The sequence below is a fragment of the Plectropomus leopardus genome, chromosome 15 (genome assembly GCF_008729295.1).
Source record: "Plectropomus leopardus isolate mb chromosome 15, YSFRI_Pleo_2.0, whole genome shotgun sequence".
Taxonomy (NCBI): domain Eukaryota; kingdom Metazoa; phylum Chordata; class Actinopteri; order Perciformes; family Serranidae; genus Plectropomus; species Plectropomus leopardus.
The window spans coordinates 21,390,046-21,414,846 of NC_056477.1; the positions used below are offsets into that span (position 1 = coordinate 21,390,046).

General features: G+C 40.1%; 3 protein-coding genes across 3 annotated transcripts in view; 1 reads left to right on the top strand and 2 right to left on the bottom strand.

Moving 5' to 3' along the window:
• Positions 1–3,375, bottom strand: part of LOC121955013 (SLX4 interacting protein) — a 37,354-nt gene extending 33,979 nt beyond the window's left edge. Inside the window, exon 1 of the mRNA XM_042502787.1 lies at positions 3,328–3,375. Within this exon, the coding sequence (XP_042358721.1) occupies positions 3,328–3,354 (27 nt within the window). The 5' untranslated portion in view covers positions 3,355–3,375. The remainder of the gene's footprint in view (positions 1–3,327) is intronic.
• Positions 3,376–5,422: 2,047 nt separating this feature from the next.
• mkks (MKKS centrosomal shuttling protein) lies at positions 5,423–8,832 on the top strand. The gene is made up of 4 exons (XM_042502786.1): positions 5,423–6,574; positions 6,770–6,951; positions 8,124–8,234; positions 8,338–8,832. The coding sequence occupies exons 1-4, from the start codon at positions 5,590–5,592 to the stop codon at positions 8,764–8,766; spliced, it is 1,707 nt and encodes a 568-aa protein (XP_042358720.1). The 5' UTR covers positions 5,423–5,589; the 3' UTR covers positions 8,767–8,832.
• A 4,461-nt stretch (positions 8,833–13,293) lies between these two features.
• Positions 13,294–23,546, bottom strand: memo1 (mediator of cell motility 1). The gene is made up of 9 exons (XM_042502073.1): positions 23,091–23,546; positions 20,807–20,888; positions 20,652–20,720; positions 20,359–20,471; positions 19,692–19,803; positions 18,647–18,789; positions 18,417–18,493; positions 17,896–18,000; positions 13,294–17,301 (listed from the first exon to the last, which is right to left on the bottom strand). The coding sequence occupies exons 1-9, from the start codon at positions 23,149–23,151 to the stop codon at positions 17,170–17,172; spliced, it is 894 nt and encodes a 297-aa protein (XP_042358007.1). The 5' UTR covers positions 23,152–23,546; the 3' UTR covers positions 13,294–17,169.
• Positions 23,547–24,801: the final 1,255 nt, after the last annotated feature.

Sequence of the window (24,801 nt, forward strand, 5' to 3'; positions counted from 1 at the left end):
GCCAGCACTGCTTTGTTCGCTGTCTTGCACAGGCTTTTTAGAGTTATGAACAGAGGCTGAAGGCTGAATGAGAGGCGGCAAAGAGCGCTACTTAACACCAAATCCTTTATTGTGCCATCTTTTGTGTGCTGTCACACAGTGAATGAATAGGACTGAGTCTTCCTGCAGGCTAAGCTCAACTTCTCTATCCTAATTCTCCCCACTGGCAATCTGATAACCATGACCTGCAGGGGGAAAAAAAGGGGTTAACAAAGACAAAAATTTAAGAAACATTTGAGACCGAACTGCCCATGGTCCACAGCACCACGTGAGAAAATTCCTTTATATTTCTGTCTGTAAATAAACAAAATCCTGACTCAAACCCACCGACGGCTGCTTTCCCTTTCTGGTCTTCAGGGCTCTGGTCTTTATCACTCTCAGTTCCAAAAACACTCTCTACCTTCCCTTATCTCTCTCTCAGACCTGGCTCTCCATCCTCCCGCCTGTGCTGCTCCAAGTTGGGCACAGGGCCCAAACACTACAAGCAGCTTCACCCGCCTCCCCACCTCGCTGCCCTTTGCCATTGCTATCGCGCCGTATAAGAACCAGACCATCTCGGACTGCACTTAGCTCAGAGGCTAACACTAACCAGCCGCAGATGTTTACACTGGGAGAGAAAGGGCAGCAGATGCGGTCTCACTCAATAAAACTTGCATCTCTCCCACTCTCCCTTTGTCTCTCTCTTTTTTTTTCTCTGACTTTCTCTCTTTCTGAAACTCTGCAGAGAACCCAGGGGAGCTCTTTAGATCTGTGGGTGTGACAACCTCGCTCTCAGGCTTTATTTGCCTCATTCCCAGCTCTTTCTGTGCTGTGAGTCACCTGGGTTTCCCCCTTTAAAAAAAAAAAGGCAATTCTTGTTTCCAGTTTTTCAAACTGCCAGATACTGAGCGGTGAAGCTTGAGACTTGATTATTACTGCGTGGAAGTGTATTTGTGTGCAAAGCTCCCTTCATTCAGGTGAATGTTAGCACACCTGAGTCCTCTTTATTTGATGATAAAAAGAGACACAACCCAAGAGAGGAATTCCAGCGGCAAGAACAGACAGGAATATCTCCAGGTTACACTCGGCAAACAAAACTCAGGCAGACACATCCTTGAGAAATTGGTAGATGGAGAGAAATAGCTGAGAAGTGTTTGGGCTCATTAGGAAATGTGAATCCTGTAAGGCGATGTAGGGCGATGCCAAGATGAAAGGTTGCTTTTTTGTTATTTTTGTCACCTCCTCTTGTAAAAGATTCCTCCAAGTTGTGTCAAAATGTTTCTAATCAAACTGCGATGATTGTGTACAGAGGCAGGATGTGTGGTCCGATATGAGCTCATCTACAGAGTGACAACAACACTAAACAGCACATAAACCTCTGACATTAAACTGCTCTGCGATACCTCAATCTTTTTATTGTCGAAAACACTTTGGTCTCTGTCTCAACCCACTACATTAGATGGTTAGAAAGTCAGCAGTGCATATTGCTAATAGAAGGCAGATTGCAGGGGCTCTGCAGCGGTAATGTCCTGGCAGACAGCAAGTGCTTCAGTAGATCAGTGTTTTAGCCTGCAGGCCGTTTTCGGGAGGTCTGAGATGTGGCAGGTCACTATATAGTCTAAGCCTCTTTAAGAAGGAGCATACCAGCACCTCCTGCAGTTCTGCAGAGCGGGGAGGGAGCTGCTTTGAAAACATTTTAGGAGAAAGAATCATAAAACACTCTGCTGAACAGCCTACTAAACATGGCATGGTGAATCCAAGAACATAACTCATAATTGCTCCTGTAATCCTCGCTCTCTGTGCAAGCTGGCAACCTGCCCAAGTGAAAAAAAAAGAAGTCTGTGCTGATTTTTGTACTTCTGAGAAGTTAATTCATTTAATAAAAAATCACGGTGGTAGTGGTGTTTGTTTTGCAAAATGACAATCCCATACAAAGTAGCGCTTTGAACACTATTGTTTCAACTGATCCCCTCTAACGTACTTGTTTGTGGTTAGTTGGTTAAGCATGGTAGAGGCTGCGTGCATTTTCTCAGGCAGAGTAACACAACAGTATCATTATGTGCCCAGTGGGAAGGAACCCTCCGTGAACCGCCAGGGTTTTACTCTCCCACAACCAGCTGAGGGGGGCGGTGGGCTAGCCTGTATGCAGGCATGCATATGAAACAAATAAAGGGAGTGAATGCAATATCTGGTCAACTAGGCACACATGGAATTACGGAGGATGTGAGAGATCAGCGCAAATGTCTGCAGCCCTCATCCAAAACTCTCAATAAATGAAACATCAACAAAAGAGAGACCAGCGGCTTTTCCTGCACTTAACAAAAACATCTGATGTGCATTATTCCTGACAGAGCATCAGACTGAGGATGAACAGCTAGGCTTTTTAATAGAATGAGTTTCCTCTGCTCTGTATGGCTGTGTCCGCTAACAAAAGGCTCTCAGGGAGGCAGTCAGTTGAGATTTGCAAAAGGTGACCAGAAACTCTGAATAACGCGCTCTACAGGATGAACAACAACATCAGAATGTGGAGGCGAGACAGTTAAAACATGTATCTGTACTTCCCTCTAGTGGCCACAGAATTTGCTACTGAGAGGAACAAAACAATGACTACAGCCATCATAGATGATGTTGAAACAGATCACAGTACTGTAAATGTTGGAGATGCAAGCATTCCTGCATTGCATATTTACTCCTCAACAATGTTTCAGTGGTTTAACAAAGACCATAATAACTCAAGCTACTTGCTGGAAGTACTTTCTGTAACAGTTTTACTGTTTGGCAGTAACACAAAAAGTTGTTTATCATGAACGCTGGCAATATAAGCTGAAAAGCTCCAATCAAAGGCAGATTCAGATTTTGTTTTATGTAATTATGAGGCTTTATGATCACAGAAAAATACCCAAAAGCTCCTTTGCTTCGAAATGAATATTTCAACAAATAACGTGCTCACAAGATATTTAAGAATATGATTAATATATATTTAGATGAATTTACTTTTGGTCACCAATTTTTTGCAATTAAACCGTCTTCATTTGGTAAATGCATTCATGCAAAACTGGACACACAAAAAATTGCAATAAATACTTTGCACTAGTTTTTACAGTGTAACATGGATGTGGCATTGAATTAAGCTTTTTCTTTGAAAACACGTCCAGTTTTTTCCAATATGCATGCTCATTTTCAGCTTCATCCAAATAGTGGGCTCACAAAACGAATGTAACTAATGTACAACCCTATAATATAGTATATTACTTTAATATAAGAATGCACTACAGCAGTCTTTATGCAGTATATTTCATTTTCACTTACCTTAATAACTAATTTTAGTGGAGCCATCACAGTGAACAAAGCAGTCAGCAAGTTTCCCCTGAAACAAGAGAATAGTCATGGATTATACATGGTAGCCTCAAAACATTTAACATATAATACTTGCAGCTTAGTTGAGCTTGTTTATAAGAAAATAACACTGTATTGCAGTGGTGGACAGTAACAAAGTACATTTACTTAAGTAAGTACAGTTTTTGAGTGCATATACTTTACTTGAGTATTTATTACATTGACTCCATAACATTGGAAAGGCAAATATTTTACTTTTGACTCCACTGCATTTCTATGATGCTCTAGTTATTCATTACATTTTCTTTGAGGTCAGATGCTTTTAAAAAAAAAAGAATAAATAAATAAATTGTTTACACTGGCAACAACAGTTCACTTTTAGACTTAAAAATTGGATGGATGTTACATCAGAATTCAACACGTTATTTTGGGTTGTGAATTCATTTAGTTTTTAGTAAGATTTTTCTATCTAGCCAAGTTGCTACTGAACAGTTATAAAGCTACAGGTGTGTTACTTGAAAGTTATGGTGGGTTGTTTATTTATTTATTAATTAGTTCTTGAAGAAGCTGCATTTACAGCAATGTCACCGCCTGCCAGACAAGGCATTGGCCGGAGGATGACAAGACTTTTGTTTTGAGCTAGCATATGAAATAGAGAGACAAACAAGAGCAGTTAAATTAAAAGAAGAAAATGGAAATGGAAATGGCAGTCCTTTTGTCAATTTGTGTTTCTATGGGCGATAATATGAGCTTTTCAGCATACTTTACAAGCTTTTATTCTGCAGGGTCTACAAGCAAGTCAGTGAATTACACATGGCTATTTTATTTATCTATTGATTAGTATTTTGTTGTATTAGAATTTATTAGTGCTTTGAATACTTGAGTGTTTTTTTAAGCAAGTACTCCAGTACCTGTGACTTCATTCAGTTTTTAGTATTTTTTTCTGTCTAGCTAAGTTGCTGTTGAACAGTTATAAAGCTACATGTGTGTAACCGGAATGTCAAGGCATGTTGTTTATTTATTATTCTATTTTATTTAATATAACGTGCATATATCACAGGGATATCACACTGGTGGCATTTCTCAATGTGATATTCACCTCTTGTAGAGATAACTTGGTAGGTTTTTTAAAGCTTGCACAATATTACATTTCTTACGGACATTTTCAGGCTTCTCCTAAACACAATACACTACAATGTAACTGTTAACGTAGTCCTGACGCTAACCTAAGCAGGTGTAACAGTGTGACAGTGTAACAGTGTAATAGTGTAACAGGCATTAGCTAACGTTCACACTCGCTAGCTACGGTCAAGATTTTTACTCACTCTCGAGTGTCAAGATGTTCAAACCAATCCAGACTACATTAAAGGGGCCTTTTTAAAATGTGGCTACAATACAGCTAACAACACGATACCACTAACTTTTGGTCGATGTAACGTTGTTAACATACATTAAAGTAACAACAGATTTCATACCGCCAATAGTTTTGAACGTTTGTCAAGCGTCTAGGCGGCAGGAGATTACGTCACATTTAGTTTGTAGTCCAACAGCTGCAAAGCCGACATGAGTCGGCGCTTTTAGCGGATCGCTTTGGCTAAAAAATACCTCCAAAAAAACAGAGCGGCAGTAAAACGACCGTTCATCTCTGTTGTAAAGCGGTGAAGTGGCTGAAGAAATATGGAGTGTTAAGTTTGATAATTTGTCGTGCAGGTAGCAATTTTGAAAAACTACTACTACTGACATCAACCAGCGAGAAGGAAATAACGCGACTGTTTGAAGATTAGGGCCACACTAGGACCCAACGCTGTGAGCGTTGCGATGGAAACGAGTGTCGTCTTGAAGAAGCCTGTCCCGATCTCAAAATTCAGTGTTGTTGAATTGTATCTACGTGTCATTATTTTATCATATGATAGCCAATATATTGTAAATAAATGTAATTTGATTGGATTTTATTGTACTATATCAAGAATGTGTCATAAATTTGTTTAATTTTAGTCAGGCAATGCAATAACACTCAATAGCCGCGTCGTGGTAAGCAAAGGTGATTAACATGAAAGCAGAAAAGTAACGTTTTCTATCTATTTATAATAGATCCATGTTTCTATCGCAGTTCGATTCAAAGTCGTCGAAAAAGAGAGACGGAAATAAGGGACAGCATACTCGTTAACGACTCGTATCGTTGTCATGCCAAATGGTTTTGAGGCGAAACGGCTTTGAGAAATTGCTGCTAAAGTGATGTCTCGACTCGTGAAGAAAGCGCCATCAGTTTGCACGAATTTGCCACTGGACAACGCCGACATTAACAACAAGCTCCATTTACTGAGGCAGCTCCTGAGATCTTGTTTTGGTCCGACAGGTAGACTCAAACAAGTTCACAACAACATTGGAGGACACGTCGTAACCACCTCATCGTCCTCAGTCCTCCTTCAGTCCATTTCCTCCTCACAGCCTTTTATCAACCTGATAAAAACCTCAATTCTCAACCACGTTTCTCGTTTCAGTGACTGCGGTTTGTTTGCTGCGATTCTTTGTTTGTCTCTTATTGAGCAGGCAAAGCAGTCTGGTCTTAGAGGTAATGTGGCCATCAGGGTGAACAAGCACCTGCTGGGTCTGTGCACCACCTACCTCCAACAGTCAGACTGTGGCTGTAAAGTGAAGCTTGATTTCTGCAGCAGCCAGAGTTTGATTACATTAGCTCGCAGTACTATCTCCAGCAAACCAGCATGTGTGCTAACGGAGGCAGAGGCCCTTCACATCAGCAGGTTGGCTGTACAAGCTTTTTTGCTGACTGTTCCCTGTAACAGCCCTGGAGTTGTCAATCTTGGCAAAATAGTGACCGTCTCCACTGAAGGTCATCCTGTGCTAAACTCTGCAGTGTTTCCAGGTTTACTGGTGGACATGCCTGATGTCTTTTGCTTCAACAAGTTAGAAAACCTGCATCCATATCCACTGCGCATGGTGTTGTTCAGCGCATCTCTTGCTGGAGACCTTTCTGAGCTGGGAGATGGGGTAATTGAGGTGCACCCAGGTGTAGACACAGACTCGCAGATTCTGGATCAGCTCCTGGATCTCGGCAAACGGGTGATTAAAGATGAGGTGAAGCTGTTTGTATGCCAGAAGGTCATACACCCAGTCCTGCAGCAATACCTAAGGAGACATGGTATTATAGTGATAGAGAGACTGGGGATCACTCTGATGGAGCCACTCGCTCAGCTGACAGGTAGGCCTCTAACTGTCTCAAATTCGGAGTGGATCCATTGTTTCAAACTCAAATTAAACAGAAAGGACTTAAATTTGTCTTGAGATCCCAACGTTTCCAAAGATACTAAAGACATCATACTGAAATACATGGATGTGTATAAAATGTAGCTACTTCGCACCGTGTGTGAGGTCATCATTAATTTCTGTTCACTAGGTGCTCAACCTGTGGCCACACTGCACACCACAATCCCAGCCAAGGCCTATGGGGAGGTGAGGGAGCTCAGTGTCAGGCAGTTTGGATCAAAGACAATGCTGCATTTACTCCCTCCTGAGGAGTCATCGATGTGCACGATGATCCTCTGCCACAGGAACGAGACAATGTTAAGTGAGCTGAAGGTAAGATACAGTGAGGCATTTTTGGATTGTACTGTTGGGCCATGTTTCAAGGGATAATTGGCATTTTTGCTGGTTGTATGCGGTACTTATCCATAGACAGTATAATACAAACAGTAGATGTAAGTCAACACGCGCCCAGTTTGGAGAAGCAGGCTGACATGGAAGCTAAGCTTCTACTACGATGGACAGGTCAGCAAAAAAAACATGTTTTAGCCTCCTAAAAAAAATCTCACCAAACAAAAACACCAACATCAGTTTTATGTAGGCTATATTGAGAATATTTTCTCTGCTTGAGCTTAATGTCAGTGGGAAAATGAAGCTGTTACATCACTGTTATAACAAAACCAGACGCCATTGAGAAAAACAGTGATTTAACATTACTGAACAAAGGACCTGCTGGTCTACCACTGCTCAGTTTGTTTGTGTTTTTCTGATACTTTGTCAAATGTGAACTAACCCCTTTAAACACCAAAGTTACACAATAAGACAAACTAACTAACCGATTAAAGCAGCAGTAGACCAGCAGCTTCAGTGCTCAACATTTAAAGTGACAGTTTTAGTCAGTGGTGCCTGGTGGCTTTGACAAGAGCGTAGATGGGAAACTGAAGTCATTACCAGCTTCCTCACTGAAACAGGCTGTCTGATGGTAAGGTAAAGTTGTTAAAAAAACTCTCAATATCTAGTACACTTAACCTTATATGGCTTGTTTTAGTTGAGACATTGTGTTGCTGTCCGCTCCACAGCAGTACATTGCCTAGCGTCTATGTCAGGCTCAAGCCTGATTCTCTTAACTGGGAGGATGCTGACCGACATCTTCTGCATGTAACACACTGACTGTGGATAAGTACCACAAACTGTTTTGGTCACTGTAAGCCTGTTACACCATAGATTCACTCCGAACATCAGATTGATCTCCCTCCCACTAAGATTTGCTATCTCCACTGGATAGTTTTCCGTAAAGCAGACACATTATTAATAATATATGGCCCCATAAAGTTCAGTTGGTGTGGAGTGTTTCACTAACACAGCCAGGGGGAGAGATTTAACTCTCTTATAGTACATATTTTAAAACACATAAAAACGCTTTTACACACAGATATAAGCTTTGAATCTCCCTTAACTGGAGGCAAGAGTGAGATCCGAACTGATGTGCTTATATACGTCTGTTGAAGGTGGTGTGCCAGAAGACTGAACATGTGTTGAGGCTCACTTTAAAGGAACCCTTTGCCTTACTTGGTGGTGGGTGCACTGAGACTCACCTAGCTGCTTACGTCAGACACAAGGTGAGATCCAACATTTAATCCTAAACCAGTTACAATTGCATTTTTTTCAGACATCTTCACTGTGAAACATGCACAACATGTCTTGATCATATTTTCATTGTAGAGCATGAATGCAGTCATGGAGACTGTATCAGCGCTAGGCTGCACACAGACAGAGTACCTTCGTGGTGTGGAGGGATTCTGCTGCTCTCTGGGGTCTGTGGCTGCGGCGCTGGAGCACGATGGTGGGAGTTCTTTAATGGATCTGAGTCATGCTCATCACTGGACTCACCCTGCAGATGCCATGGAAGAACACACGGAGGACAGTTTGGGCGTCTGTGGCTGTGGACTGTTGGAAACAAGTTCAAATCAGAAGTGGACTTATTTAAACACAAAATACACACAATTCTTACCTGCACCTCTGTCCGGAGTCTCCACGGTGCAGCCACGTGTGCTTGACTCCTTCACGGCTAAACTCAATGCATTGCAAGTTGCTGTAGAAACTGCTAATCTTGCACTGGATGTGCGGTATCTAATTCAGGATATGAACTAGCAGAATAGGAGTTATATTCAGTGAGGTTTGTGAAGACTAAAATGAGAAATGGGAGCTGTTTCAATTTTCAACTAATATTCAATTTAAGATCAAGGATACTCAATTTCCTTTGCCCAGAGTTCACTTTTGCAAAAATGACTGGAGGCCAGGGGGTAGTTAGCAAATAAGCATTAAGTCAAACGGTCAAGATAAAAAAGCAGTTAACTGTGGTCAGCACTGGGAGGTGCTGCAAGGTTGCAACAGATATTTTTAGTCAACATAGCAAACAACAATCAGCAAGTGGCTGGTGGTAATTTTCCACCCTGTTTTTTCTTACATTGTGTTTGAAATGTTACAAGTCTAAACATGCTGATTGGTCAGATAAACTGGCTATCTGATGGCTATGAAACATCCAAGACCAAACTCAGGAAATCAAGCTCCACTGTATCTCCTCACTGTTTATAATGTTTTGACATGCTGACAGTCAGATCATGGCGGATGAAATCCGAGCCAAGCTATATTCAGTGTAATTAGATGTGTTATTTTTATATTTTGGTATTTTTGCAGTCTGTACAGTTTGTATTTGCATGAAAAAAAACTTTTATTTGCTATCCCAAAAATATCCTGTGTGTTAAGTTATTGTATTTTTGCAAGTTTCTTCCATAGCAGTTTGCATAGAAAGACTTGAACAGTCAATGTGAACAAAAACAAAAAATAATAATAATCTTGCACCATATATTAAGAGGGAGGTTAATGTGTTTTTCACCAATCACCAAGGAAGGCTCAAGGAAAATATATGTAGCTTTGGGGAGGGTCAAGATTCAAAAATATCTGAAGTCACACCCAAGCTACCCTCCTCCTTTAATTAACAACAAACTGTTCCAAATAGAAATGTAAATGAAATAACAAAGATTTTGAAAGCAAAATGTAGCTAAATCTCTCCTACTGCTGGCTTTTATTTTGAATACATGGGGGGAGGAGTGTACCTTCCTACGCACGGCTCCAAAGACACCGATAAAGTACATTTTCAATCTTCCCTACTCGTTTGAATCTCCATAACCTGGCTCCTGTCCTTGCTTTTACCTCTGAAGGTAGTGCATGCAGAAGGTCCCAAGCAGCAGGTACTTCCTTGTACTGGAGGGTTTGTGTACGGGGAGCATTAAACGCAGGGGAATCAGGGAAGCTGGCATCTCCTGGAGGAACCAGGCGACTCTGCCTGGGACCATCAAACACGGAGGAGAGTGTCCCATGTGGCAACCAAAGGAGGTCTGCGTCCTCCTGTGATGGACCAAGTGCACACGTTCCATCCCACTGCTGAGACAGCTGACCCCACAGCAGTGCATGTTGCAGTAATCTTGACCTCTTTTAATCAATCTAAAGTGACTAAATGATGTTAAATTGATGTAAACAGCCTCTCTGATTCCTCCAAAAACAAATACAGAAGTGTGTCAGCATGATGAAATTCAAGCATTTTCACAGTGTGGGCACAAACAATGCTACAGGTAATGTTATGACTTCTTGGTATGTGATATATGCACTGATTTTGAATGTCACGCATGTGCTCGCACACGCACGCACGCACGCACACGCACACACACACACACACACACACACACACACACACACACAGAGCAACATCTGCCCCTAACTGACATTATGTAGCTCTGTTTGTATTTCAGATTTTACTGTAGTGTGTCAGCAAATTTGGGATGAGCGACTGCCTTTAAATAAAACTTTTCCGATCCTAATCAACACCAATGAGTGTGTGGAACAAGTGACAAGTCAAAGCCGAGATGCAGCTACAAATGCTGATTACATTATGACTGCAAATCTATAGTTTCAGGAATCATAACTAGACAAGCCAACATAGTCAGTAGAGAAGAGTTTAGTACAGCGCGAAAACAAGCTTTTAAATCCGTTTGCAGTTTGAATCATAAAACCCAGTGTACTTTCATGATATAATTAGAGTACAATAGTGAAGGTATTGTGATCGCAATGTTCAGCCAACAATCTCAAGCCTAAATGGGACAATTAGAAAACATTTGTGCTACTCTACTTACTCAGAACAGTAATAACCTGTTCTTCCTGATCTGAGCACTGACATGCCTTTATGAATCATTGAAAACTTAAAGCAACCAAACATTACTGGGGTAAATCATGTTTGTGAGCTGTGATTATGCACAATATGAAAACTTAACTGCCATATTTGACATACATTCATCCAACAAGTCAATCAACATAGTCTTTTGGGGACTGCTCATTATTTATGAGAGGGGAGGGCGTGGTGCAAAATAAGGGAGGCACTTTAAATAGTTTTTAAGCACTAGGGAGGGAGTTTTGTTTTTTGATTTGGCTTTGGGGAGCGACAATCAACTTGAAATGGTTATATTTTATATAGATTTTAAATACCCTCAGAATCCCCAAAACCTGCAAGAAAAAAATCACATCATTTATCATAGCAAGTATAGTTATTTATAGTGGAGGGGTGGTCATGCAATTTCCCCCAAAACTCAGGGAGGCTCAAGGAAAAATACTTGCAGCTCAGGGGAGGATCATGCTACAAAAAAACCCCACCCCGGCCACCCACTAAATAAAATAATCCCCAGATAAAGTTATTGGATAGAGAGATTTCTTGCTAACTTCAGCTTGTAATAAAAAGCCTCCTGCCTCCAACATTTAGCATGTTTTCCCTACATTCCAAAATAATAATGTCAGTAACAGTACACACATCTCCCTAACAAAGTTAATTGTCCTGTTTGTAGTAAAAAAAAAATACATAACAACATCATCTAGGTCTATAATATTAGAGATTAGGCAGACATCTCACACCAACTCACACCAAAACTACTAAACCGATAAAAAGCACTACAGGTAAAAAAAAAAAAAAAGTATTTTGATATGGGGTGAAATGTGTTGATTTAAAGGTCCAGCATGTAGGTTTAAGGAGGGAATACTGGCATAAATGGAATGTCCATCCATCCATCCATCCATCCATCCATCCATCCATTTTCTTCCGCTTATCCGGGGTCGGGTCACGGGGGCAGCAGCCTAAGCAGGGAAACCCAGACTTCCCTCTCCCCGGCCACTTCGTCCAGCTCTTCCCGGGGGACCCCGAGGCGTTCCCAGGCCAGCTATGAGACGTAGTCTCTCCAGCGTGTCCTGGGTCTTCCCCGGGGCCTCCTGCCGGTGGAACCGGACCACATCATCTGCAAAGAGCAGGGACCCAATCCTGAGGTCACCAAACCGGACCCCCTCAAAACCCTGACTGCGCCTAAATGGAATGTATGGGGTTTTTTTTTCAGGATACATTACATAAAAATAAGAATTGTTGATTGATTTGTTTGGGTTTTTTTTTTTTACCTTAGATTGAGCCATTTATATTTACATAAGAAGCATGTCCTTGTCTGCGCACATCGGCATGTAGCTCCACCATGTTTCTTCAGTAGCCCAGTGCAGAAAAACCAAACACTGGCTCTTGACAGGTGTTTTTTCATTTTCACATTACCCACCAAAGTTAGCGGCCCCACCATGGCAGAAACGGAAAAACACTGATATTTTTTAACACGAAACTGCTTCATTCATTGTTTTTGGATCTTAAATTATCGGAGAAAAAAGGTGAGCACAGATTAGCAAATCCTGGGTTAGAGTCACTGAAATGAAACTGCTTTATTTAGTGTTTTTACAGGTTTTAATCACCTGGTCCATTTGACTGGAGAGGAGGAGACATCTGCAGGTAATTCACCTCCCGCTTCCTGAACAACCAGCACTGAAGATATTCTAACCAGGAGAGGTTTCAATCTGCAATCCTAACTGCTAGATTCCCCTAAATCTTACACGCTAGACGTTTGCCTTTTTGGTCATTTTTGGAGTTTATGGTGCTGTTGAATTGGATTGTCACTGTTTCTATTATTTCGTCCACCCCACTCATAACAGTGGGAGTAGGTAAAATAACAGAAATAACTAAATAACAGAAACTTCTTTATACAATGCAATACTGCTGAACAGTGCCATCGATGATATCCTCCAAAGTGATCACAAAGTTACATCAACACCTCTCTAAAACTGTACACTATGAAAGTAACATTTATTGCAGACTGCATTAGATTTAGCTAAATGTACCTAATTAACCAGCAACTGGGCACATATAGATGGAGGATTAACATTATTATCTTGACTGTAACTAGATTTTGAGATAAACCATCTGACCTGGCTCCCTCTGCTGGTGACATTTATAAATATCTTTACTGTAAATGGACACTGGATGAAGATCTTAGATAGTGGTAGTATATGCAGCGCTGTGTACGTGTGTTAACATACATGTTTGACAGCCATACAAGGTTGAAAGTTAAAAAGATTATTTGTAGTTTAAAATTAACACTTTATCTGCAGAAGTGCTAAAAATGAAAGAGGCTATTAATCCATTGCTACTTTGGGAGAATAAACAACATATTCATTTAAGCCAGTAATTAAAAAACGAAATGCATATATATAGTCAACAGGTTTCTGTGTGATTGTAAATACCTGAAGAACAAGACACCAGAGCAGACATGCTTTTCAGTACATTTTACTTGTTTTGTAACATGAATCCACGGCCTTATCTGAAGAGCCTTTTGGGATGCTTTGTCAGTGGAACCTGAGATCAAAAAAACTCCATTTAGGGAGTAGTTAAGTAGTATATTTTAGGTTTGTGACGTGTAAGTTCCCATTCTCTAAGCAAGAAAAAATAATAATACAAAAACAATTTCTAAAAGACAAAACAAAGATCCATAAACAGAAAAATGAACAGTGTTGAGGTTTAGCCTTTGTCTCTCTACAGGAATGAGGTGAGGTGGAGAAAAGAGACCACTCCTGCTGGAGAAAGGAGATAACAGTTGGTGCCATTTTAGACCAACAGATGAGGGGAGGGGGGGACTGGTCACACACTCCTGGCGTGCTGGGTGAGCTGGACACATTGTTGGGGCACTGGGCGAGGAGGGTACATGTGGGGAAAACAAAATACTGAGAGTACACATTCTAAAATAAGACTAAAAGTGAGAATACGCTTTATATGTATATGTGCAACAGTGATAAAAGGCACAATAGCACAGTGTGTCATGCTTTACTAGTTTCCCTTAAATTAGCGTCAGAGGTCGAGTGAGTCTGAGGATTCATCTTTCAGTCTGTGCCCCTGTGGTTCAGCCAGACGTTAATGCTAAGTGCGATGCCTCTTTTGGTGCCCGAGAGGGGCGGAGCAATGTTAGAGGACTGCATCAGTAAAAGTCAGTGATACTGAAATATCAAATGACAGGACAGCAGACACTGTGTGCTGCTTATATCATATTGTCACTGAAAGCCTTTACTGCCACTATGAATCATCAGGTTTTTGCATGTTAATCTATGAAAATTGGGGGAGAATTTTAAGCAGCAGGACTTCAGAGCATTTTACTCTGAAGAGAACATTTTCTATTGTAAGAGATAGTTTAGATTTTTTGAATTGGGACTGTATTGGGTACTTATCCATAGTGAGTGTATTTTATACATTAGTTTTATATATTAGTCAGCATGCCTCCAGATTGGAGAAACAGACAGAAGTCCAACACAGAAGCTAAGTAATCTGCTATTGTGGATGAGGGTCAGCAACAAAACACATTTTGGTCACCTAAACAAAGTCCCATCAAAAGCGTATGCTATACTGAGACTATTTTTACTGCTTTACCTTTCCGTCAGACAGCCCTTTCCAACTGGGAAACCAATAACGGCCTCAGTTGTCAAAGCCAACAGACTCCATTAATAAAAAAATGGGCAATTTTAGCCCGCTGAACACAGGAGCTGCTGGTCTATTGCTGCTTCGATCAGTTAGTGTTATTGTGTGACTTCGGTGAATCTAAACTTTAAATACCGAAGTCACACATGACACAAACTTACTACTGATTGGTAGACAAGCAGCTGCTGCGTTCAGCAGTGTTAAATCATTTTTTTCTCGATGGATTCTGGCTTTGAAGAGAGCGTTATGACGGCTTCATTTTCCCACTGGAAACCACTATCTGACACCAATATCCCTTTCTCACTAAAATTAGTATGTGCACTCAGGTTTTTCAAACACTGAAACCATGATGAAAATAGGCAACAAACTGCTTTCCTTTTGCCAGTGGAGCAGAGTTTGTACACGGCTCTGCAGCCGTGTGACAAGTGTGGTTTTTGTGTGGGTTGTTTTGGTGTGTCCGTGCGACATCACAGATGGACTGGAGAACAGGTAAACAGCAGACAGCGGCATGGACAGGTCTGTAAAATCTTACGGTGATTACTTCTTTTTATACATCTCTTACTTGTTCACTCTATTTCAAATTTCATGTCGACTAATTTGGATTGATGTTTTAGTGCTGCTTAGGAGGAGATGGAGGGTAATCAGTGGCAGCGCATCATTGCATCTCGCTGGTTGAGGAGCTGAAATTAGCGTGTTCACCTGGGTGTTGTGTTCCCATCAATGCCAGTCTGAGCCCTGAAGTGATAAATAATTGTGACTACTGCAGAGTCATTTGTGTAAATGCTGATTGTAAGCATTCCTATAACATTAAAAAGTGGGTGTTAGTGGGTGTTACCTGTTTTTTTTTTTTTGCAGTGGGAATGAGGCTTCACATAACGTGGTGAAAATACTCTCAATACAGCATACACTAAAACTGGTATTGATTTTTTCTGGTGACTTGTTTTAGGTGGCTAAAATATGTTTGGCTGCTGACCCCATCCACAGCATTAGACAATGAGCTTCCATGTTAGACTTCAGCCTGTTTCTCGAAACTTGGGCAGCCAACTGATATCTACTATATATATGATACTGTCTATAGATAATACCCCACACGACCTGATTAAAAATAAAAATCAGAACCATCCCTTTAAGACCTGTGGTCCTTATGCTTGTCTTTCCATAAAGAAAATATTACATTTTTTCAATATAATCCAAAATTTAGCAGGGAGCAAAATCTGTCACTTTTCTCAAACAGTATAAGCAAAGCATTATGACTTTGTGCTGATCTTAAAACTCGGGCCGTGTGTTACGTGTTTTAGCTAGCCTATCTAACTGATAGTTCTGTTGCTTCAAGAGTAATTTTGAAGCAAATTCTCATACAGTCAGAAGCAGCAAAACTAGAAAACCTTTACAAAAAGGATGACTTTTATCTTCCCAATAACTTTTGGCATTCTTAAATCAAACACGTATTAACACAAAGAATTGAAAATTACTACCCAGTGAACCGATCTACAACAATTTAAACTATTTAGGCAGATCATCTCAGCCTTTGATCAGGCCAACACAAAAGCTTTGATGCTCTTACTGAACAGAACATTTTCTACAAGTCTTGTAAAAAAAAAAAAGGAGGAAATTTACTATCAATTCATTAACTACAGAGATTTAAGGTGGCAAATGTAAACAAAGACCAGAGGTGTCAGTGTTGGAGAAATTTACACAATATCCAGCCTTGATTACATTTCTGTAGCACCCACAACTGGAGTCTGGCCCTCACAAAACACATCTATAATGCTACAGGCATATAATTGGAATCTGGGTGCAGTGTTGCAAACACTAACTTATTGAGCAAACCATGTCGATGGCTTTAGAGGTTCACCGACAACACTGCTTTTGTTCAAATCTACACACTACTTGAGTAAATACTATCACGTCTAATAAAACTACTTAAAAAAGGGAGAAATGTAAAGGAATAAAATATGAATAAAAGATAATATTTCATAAACTGAGAGTAATAATGTTTTTGGTTTTGTACAGTAGGGGGTGAGTGAACGTTGTTGGGTGCAGCCCTTTGTTAGCAACTACAACATATGTTGAGCGATGGTATTAATTACCTATGACACTGTTTTGAAGTTCAGTCATGTGTAGCTTGAAGCAGTCAGTCAAAACACCCGTTTCATTCTCATCTGGCAAAATTTCAATATGCTCCATTAAGATCTGCAGTTTTATTTTCATTCCTTTTCTGAAATTACATGAGCACAGATCGCCAAGAGCCCAAATGGAAAGATTGCATCATTACAACTCAAATCCATCGTTTTCATCAGGAAAACAAAATGGGACTGAACCCAAATAAGAATTTCCCCCTCCAGACGCTAACTCTGAGCCAAATTAATACGCACTCTTCCTTTCTCCTCTGACCGTTTGCTCCTACATAATCTCAAAACTGCACTTCAAGCTAAATATTTCAACCAAAAGCTCTGAGACACACTTCAAACTGAGAGGAGGGTGGAGAAAAGGTGGAGGAGAGCTGAGGGAAAGACAGAGAAAGAAGACTGTATTGGCTTTGAGTGTCTAGGTCCTTCCTGCAAATAGTGGGTGTAACTGGGGGTGGGTGGGGTGAGAGGGAGGGTGTCTGGGTCGGGTTATGGCGATAGATAGTAAGGGCAGGGCGGCAGCGCTGCAGTGGCCCCTGCGAAAAGTCGACCTCAATGAGCGATGAGAGCCCCGGCAGCGTAACTCACGGAGCTGTCTTGCCAGTTCCTGCACTCGCTCGACTGGGCGTAGTTCAGGAAAGTGAAGTTCATTTCTAAACCAGACTTCCTCAGCTCAGCCACAGCCTGCAAAACAGTAACATCAGCTGCACTTAGTCAGGCAACAACGATTTCTTTGATGACAGCAGGTGTATGTCTTAACCATGGATGTATGAAGAGAACTGGATACACTATTGGAGGCGGGCCCTGTTCATTCATATCAAAATTGCTCAGTGGAGCATGAAGCTAAGCGGATTGAAATTACTCTGATCTTCTGCATTATGGGGCTAATAGAGCAAGCGCACTACAGATTTACAGCAGCCGAGCGCGGGTGAGCGGTTAATTTTCGGTTTAGTGCTCCGCTAACCTGAACGTAGATAAAACTATTAAATTGTGCAGCTCTTCTAGACTTTCAAAATGTTGTCAAACTAAATGGATCAAATCCTGACAGTGAAGAGTCATTTAGCTGGGGTTGTGACACTAAAAAAATGTTATCCACTGATTTACAGACATCTGTTTCACAATGCAAGTCTATGGAAAAAAGGTCTTTCAGGTACCATGGCACTACGAGACAACGTAATTTCACTTTTGGCTATTATGTAAAATTGGCTGTTCCTGGGGGCTCGGTCTTAACTAAGTAACTTACGGTTCCTGGCGAGGCTCTTCGTCTATGGTACTTACATTTAGAAGCACTCCAATGGGGTGACGCCCACAGATGGTGTTGCGGTACTTCTTCAGGTAGTTGGTGAAAGACATGGGATCCAGCTGTTCTATAATGCCCATCCCCTACACAAGCAGAAAAGAAAGTCATGCTTTCAGTTTGTTTTGTTTTACAATATAAGTTAGCTTAGTTTGACAAATGCTCTTTTATTTCTACAAAGCAGTAATGTCTGTTCTTGTCTGCGTTGAAGAAAACAAACTTCATAATCTCTATCCATATCTTCTCTGCTCTTCTTTACAACTAAAACATGGTGTATTTTTCATGCACACTGAAGTAAATAGTCACATTAACAGCACATGCAGTATTCAAAATGGCATGTCATTCATATTACTATTATGGGTCTAGATCATTGTGACATTAATGTCTATTTAATGTGTTCTACATTCCGATAACAGCTGTGCATGTGGCTGATGATCATCCTCACAGTTTTTTTATTTCACAGATGATTTCACATTTGAATCAAATATGTCTCTGTAGTTACCATTTTATCAAGATGCTCGATAGACCTGCAGATCTCCCCTTGAGATTCATCATAGTATGTGTAGCGGAACCGCTGACCTTAAAAAGAGAAATGGACATCAGATACAGTCATGTCACAATGATGACATTTAGTTATCTTCACATAACAAAGTATACTTCCAGTGGCAGAATACTCTCAGGGGGATGAGTGTCATTTTCAATGCTTTGATGCTTTTGTTTGTTGGTACGTACCCCAGTGGCAGAAGTCGGATGAGATAATGAAAAGGTTGGAGGGGTCTGCCAGGTACTTGCTGAGCAGCTTCCCATATTCCTGTTCCTTGGACTCACTCAGGGCGCCCACAAGCACAGGGACGATGCTAAACTCGTCTTTGTGGCTGCAACGTCAGATTATTGGATTAACAAGTCAATTAATTCACCTAAATTCTGTCCAGTTGGCATGGGTGAAATTCAAATCTAAATTTAAGAAAAATTTCATCCAAAAGATAATTTTGTGGGTAAAGTATTCCTTTAACAGAGTAATATTTTCCACACAACATCTCCTGTTGAAGACTGCAGACACTCATGAGTTGCACCATTATCACCAATATGCAACAAGTACATCACAAATGTTTTTTATCAGTCAACATCACAGGTTAATTACAGGTTAAACTTCAATGTTTAATACGCGTTGAGCTAAGTTAAGCACTGAGTTCACTACATACTACCTGATCCCTGTTTTTCTGAACCAAGAAAATGCCTTTGACTCCTGCCAACCTAACAGACGGCTGTATCAATTATGCATATCACACTTTCCATGTGTCCCTGAACCAATGTGGTTCTGCTTTACTATATAATATATGCATGGGACTCTTATGAACACCTAGGATATTTGCATTTAACATCACATGCTATCATATATTGCATTTATTAATTTCATGTCTATCACTGTTGTTATATATGTTATTGTTACCATTATTGTTGTGCATCTCTCCCTCTCTCTCTCTTTCTCTTTCTCTTTCCTTTATGTCATAATTTAATTGTTATTTACAACATCTATTGCACATCTGTCCGTCCTGGAAGACAGATCCCTCCTCAGTCCAACATGCAAAAATATGCTGCAATGCGCTATCAAAGACAGGGAGGAAGACTGCTAGCAAGTAACCAAGAGTGTAAACAATGCAGGACTTCAAAAAAAATCTGCTTGTAAATATTCTATAAGGAAATGCACTCATGTGCTCGAGCTCAAGAATATACACAAAATGTTTAACATAACTGTTGCCACTGCTCTGTGCATTACCTCTCCATGGCTTTAGCAGTATAAGGCAAGTGCATTTCAATACTGTGCTCGTCTTCATCTGTCTGCAGACTCATCCGCTCAAACAACCCAGTTTTCCAGAGGTCAGCATAAACTGCAAAACAGAGGTTGGTTTCACTTTAGTTTGAGCATGTTATCATGAGCCTGTCTACTGCTTATTAAGTCATTTTTAGAGCTGCACATGCATTTAAATTGGGTATCCTTGAAAGGGTTTAGCTGAGCAAAACCTCATCATTGGGAATGCCTTTATCTTAATAATGAGGGACCTGACTGGTTCCTGGAGAACAATTAAAAGTGTATCACCTCCCAAGACTGCGTGAGGTCTGTATGTGTGAGCTGTAGTAAGGCTAGACAATATCAATCACATTGAAGAAAGGTTAACTTGATGGTTCTTTTGTTTGGGTTTTTTAAACTTTCTTTTTTAGTGTTATGATCCAGAATGAGTGGAAAAAAATGTGTTTGTTATATGGTTATATGTTATATCTTTCACACTGAAAAAAACCTAAACTGGAGTATAATGTGGGTATGTTACTCAATCAAACAACCCTTAACATAACTAATTAATCCATTACTAAATACACTAAGCGGCACACAGACACACACATACACAAGTATTAATCAAAATATCATGAGTGAAAACAGTGAATACCCTTCTGGTCGATTCTCAGGTCATAGAGAGGTGTTCTATAGATCTCTGCAGGCGACAGGGCACAGCGGGAGAGGGGCACATGGTGTGAAGGTCCCAGGATGAACACCCTACGACTGAAGGGCGACAGGATTTTATCTCATTCACTCTATTTACAGAAGACACACAACCAGCACTATATTCCACTATCTAAACTAACATCTGTTCACCCTGTAGGGGGTAAATTGAAGATAAGAAACAGTTATTCAGTGCATTTTCTTATGTGCAGAAGAGACATAGAGAACTGAATGACTTACGTAACAGAGGGATCAACCTGCTTGTAGGCATGTGCTGCACAAGCGCCACAGTAAGTATACCCAGCATGCCTGCAAAGAAAAACATGTCGAATTAGACTGAGACTACATCACAGATACCTTTTGACACGTTAAGTTCATGCTCAGCGTGTGCTTACGGCGCTATGATGGCTCTAGCAGGTCTGATCGTGGACTCTGCTTTGGACAGCCAGCCTTCTAGTTGTGCATTCAGCTGGGATCCTGAAAAGTAAGGGGGGGGGCAAAATAGTTTAATTTCAGGTCACTTGAATAAAGGGGAGCCGCCACTTCATACTTCTCTCTCTATTCTTTCTTACAAGACTAAGAATGACACGGCGCTAACAAAAATACTCAAAACATAAAATGTTTGATCAATATAAATAGGATTTACAGATACAGTAAAGCCACAAGCATAGACAATTAAGAGACTGTTTGTTATTTATGAGAGGAGAGTGGGTGGTGCCAAACGGGGGAGGAACTTTAAATATTTTTTTAAGCACTGGGGAGGGAATTATGCTTTTTGATTTCGCTTAATGCAATTTTAAATATAAACCTACAAGTGGGATTGAAAGACATATTTTCTTTAAAAACCTCCAGAATCACAACATTTATCAGCCAGAAGCTGTGAATTTCTCACCAGTCAAAGAGGCTCAATGAAAAATATTAGTAGTCAAGGGGAAGACAAAAAAAAAAGAAAAAAAAGTCATGCCCCAGCCACCCCCTTCTCTGATAAATAAAGTACAGTCCCTAAAATTAAGGCATTTTGTTTACATTAATATGTCACTTTAATTATGCCTGAGGGGTGAAATTCAAGTGTGGCAACCACAGAGGTGGCAACAGAGGTTAATTTAATCTCGACTTCAAGTGTTGTGCTATTTGGGGTGAGAAATGGGAATAAACTAATATAATAAACAAGACCTTTTAGGAGTAAAACACTCTTAATGTCTCCTCTCAATCTAAAGCCTACCATACTGTCTTCTAATCCAGTTTACACAATAAAAATGAGATCATTTTCAAACTTGTTAACTGTGATTGATTTTACTAGAACACACTGCAAAGACTACCTGTGTTAGTCCATACTAGTGTCCACGGCTCCTAATGTTAACATCAATCTAACACAGCTGACTCAATAACATAATTAAGTCTGCAGGAAAAACAAACAACTGGTGTAATTACTCTTGCAAAAATGAACAAGGACATGAGGGATCCAGGTAGATTAACGTCAGCTCAGCCTTCACATGTAATTTATGGACATATTATTGTTTATAATGCAATACAAATATCATTAGTGTGACGTCTATTGAAGAGGATACACAATGCCTTAGAATATATTTCCAAATGTGTTATACCACTTGAGAATTTTTTTTTTTTTAATGTTTACCTCAAGAATGGACAAAGAGACAAATGGTTGGTGAATATACTGCTGGTGGCTGGAAAGCCCATCTATAAATGTATGGATGGAAATTACAGTGGAAATTTACAAAATAAAGATAACATATGTCAATTGAATATAGTGTAAAGACAAGATCACTCCCTGGCTGTTCATAGTTTTCTTTTCTGCTCTGTATGTGTACCTGAAAAGACTAATATGTGATCTGTGACAGGCATAAACCTCTGGTGTATGCGTACAGTGCATGTTTAATGCTAAATGCCAATAAAAAGTAAATTACAAAAAAATATATCGTTAGTGCATGCTCTGACAAAGACGGCTACTAGGAACAATGCAGTGAGGCGAGCTTCAGTGGATAAACAGACAGGCTTTCTGGGTTAAACAACTAGAGACTAGCAGCTAGCTGATGAAATGGAGGAAGGGGTGCAATATGAACCTTCAGTTTTCTGCCCTGCCCTTCCCAGTCCTTTGTTTAATGTCAGCGAGTATTTCTACACCTAACATAAACGGGTCAGAATCAGACACCCTATATATGCAATACTTGCAGCTTGAGTTAAATTTTTAGCCGACAGGCTGCTTCCGAAATTGCTCTATTGTAGCCAGAGAGCAGGTAGGCCAGGAAGTTCTGTAATATTAGCCAAGTTAGCTATTCTTAAGTTAATAGCTTTGATTGCTTGTCAAAAACGCTGAGCAGCAGTTGTCCGTTTGTTTTGGAAGATTTCCATTGACCACCCGAGAAGGAAGTGCTGAATAGGCTTAAACCAACCATGCACCAAATGGGATAACCGAGATGAGGCAGTCGGTGCCAGCTAATGTTAGCTAGTCGACTTTTCATCAGATGGATTAGCGTTACAACCCTTGCGTTAGCCATCGCCGTCTGCTGTGGCAAGACATGAGATCGACCGTTTTTTGATGTCAACATAATGAACGTTATACAAAATAAAAATCCAATAAAACATACTACCATGACAAAGAAAAAAACAACAACAGCCAGTTAGCATTCAGCTTGCTAGCGGTGCTCTGTTGACAGTTACCCGAAGCAGAGTACCAGCTCCCGGCGTGACTTGCTTCTCTGCACACCACTCGGTTCGACATCTTGGTTCCCAAGCCGCCTATCTTGGTTTGCTTGACTCTTGTCAGGCGAGAAAAAGTAAAATTGCCAGAGCCGGTGTCAGCTAACCCAAAGGAGAAACGATGCCAGCTAACTAAGTTGCCTGTACAGACAAAGGGCAGCTGGACTGAGAGACAGCGGGGCTAGCTGGCTAACAGGCTCCGTCAGCTGGTTGTTGTGCTGTTACCGGTTAACTAGTTAGCCGGAGCTAGCAGCTAACGTCAGTTTGTTATACAGTCTGGCGTTATTATTATGTAAATTAGGAAAGGCACAAAATAGAAAATATTCGTAATGTGCCAATAATGGGCGGCTAGAAAAGCAGTGACAGAAACTACAGCTGTCACAGTCGGAATCAGAGGATTACTTATTTGTCTGTCGAGCCAGGTAAGGGGCGTGTCTCAAACTGTTATTAGTGTGACGTCAAAGCAATTTGATTGGTTGCTTAATTCGCCAACAGAACGTGATTCGTGGAAAAATCCAGGAGGCGTGACTGTTGCTAGAGAGATTGTTTGATTATGAAATTGCGTTGCCCCGTTAGGTGAGCGGGTACAGTGTGACAAAGGAAGTAGACATGTCAAAATGCCAGTGTTGAATAAAATACTTTAACGCCATACTTGAGTAAATGTACAAATATCTCACCACAAAATTACTTTGGTACAAGGTAGTATTGCTGTTATAATATTGCTTGTGTAAAAGTATCTAAGTATCTAATATTTACTGTCCTTAAGTATCAAAAGTAATTGAATCTCTAATTTTAATTAGTATTTATTATTATTTATCTATTTTTGTAATTAAAGTATTGAAAGTAAAAGTACAAATAGATGGTAGTAATAATGAAGCAGTCTCAGAATTTTGAGTTATATGAAGTCTACTTCTTTGTAACATACACCACCTTAAAAATGGACATTCCACTTGATTTATTTATTATTATTTATTATTTTTTCTCATCTTAAATAATTTAAAGAACCAGAGCCTTTTTTTTTTTCTTTCCTCCCATTCCTACTTTCCACCATACGTTCCTTCCTTCCTTCCTTCTACTATTTTGTAGTAAGTAACTAACAGGGGAAATTGAGTAAAATTACACATTTTATTTAGAAAATGTGGTGGAGTAAAAGAAAAAGTTGACAGAAATATAAAAACTCAAGTAAAGTACAGATACCGCAGTGTTTTTTACTTTGTTGCGTTACACCTGTGCATAACGCATTGCTCTTCAAGTTTGCATTACATAAATATACAATTTATGTTATTGCTGTTCCACAACACTTAGTAGGTGTCAGTAGGTGACATAATGCTAATTGCCAATAAAAAGTAAATTATAGATATTAGCCTGAATTATAGCTTCATATCAAAACATAGGACTTGTGCTACATCATCACACTAACATTTATTTAAACCTAAATGTTTTCAATCATTAATCTCAGGACAGCAGATGTGTGGATCTTTTTTTTTTTTGTCCGGGATCAACAATATAATACTCATATTAGAAACAGTTCTATTATACAGTATTTGAATTAGGTCTTATTTAATGCTGCACTTTACACAGTGCCTTATTGTGGCTAAAACCATTTCCTGTGGTTTTACGCATGGGGTCTCAGGAAACGTTTTGAACATATTTAGTTTGATGAGCAGCACTG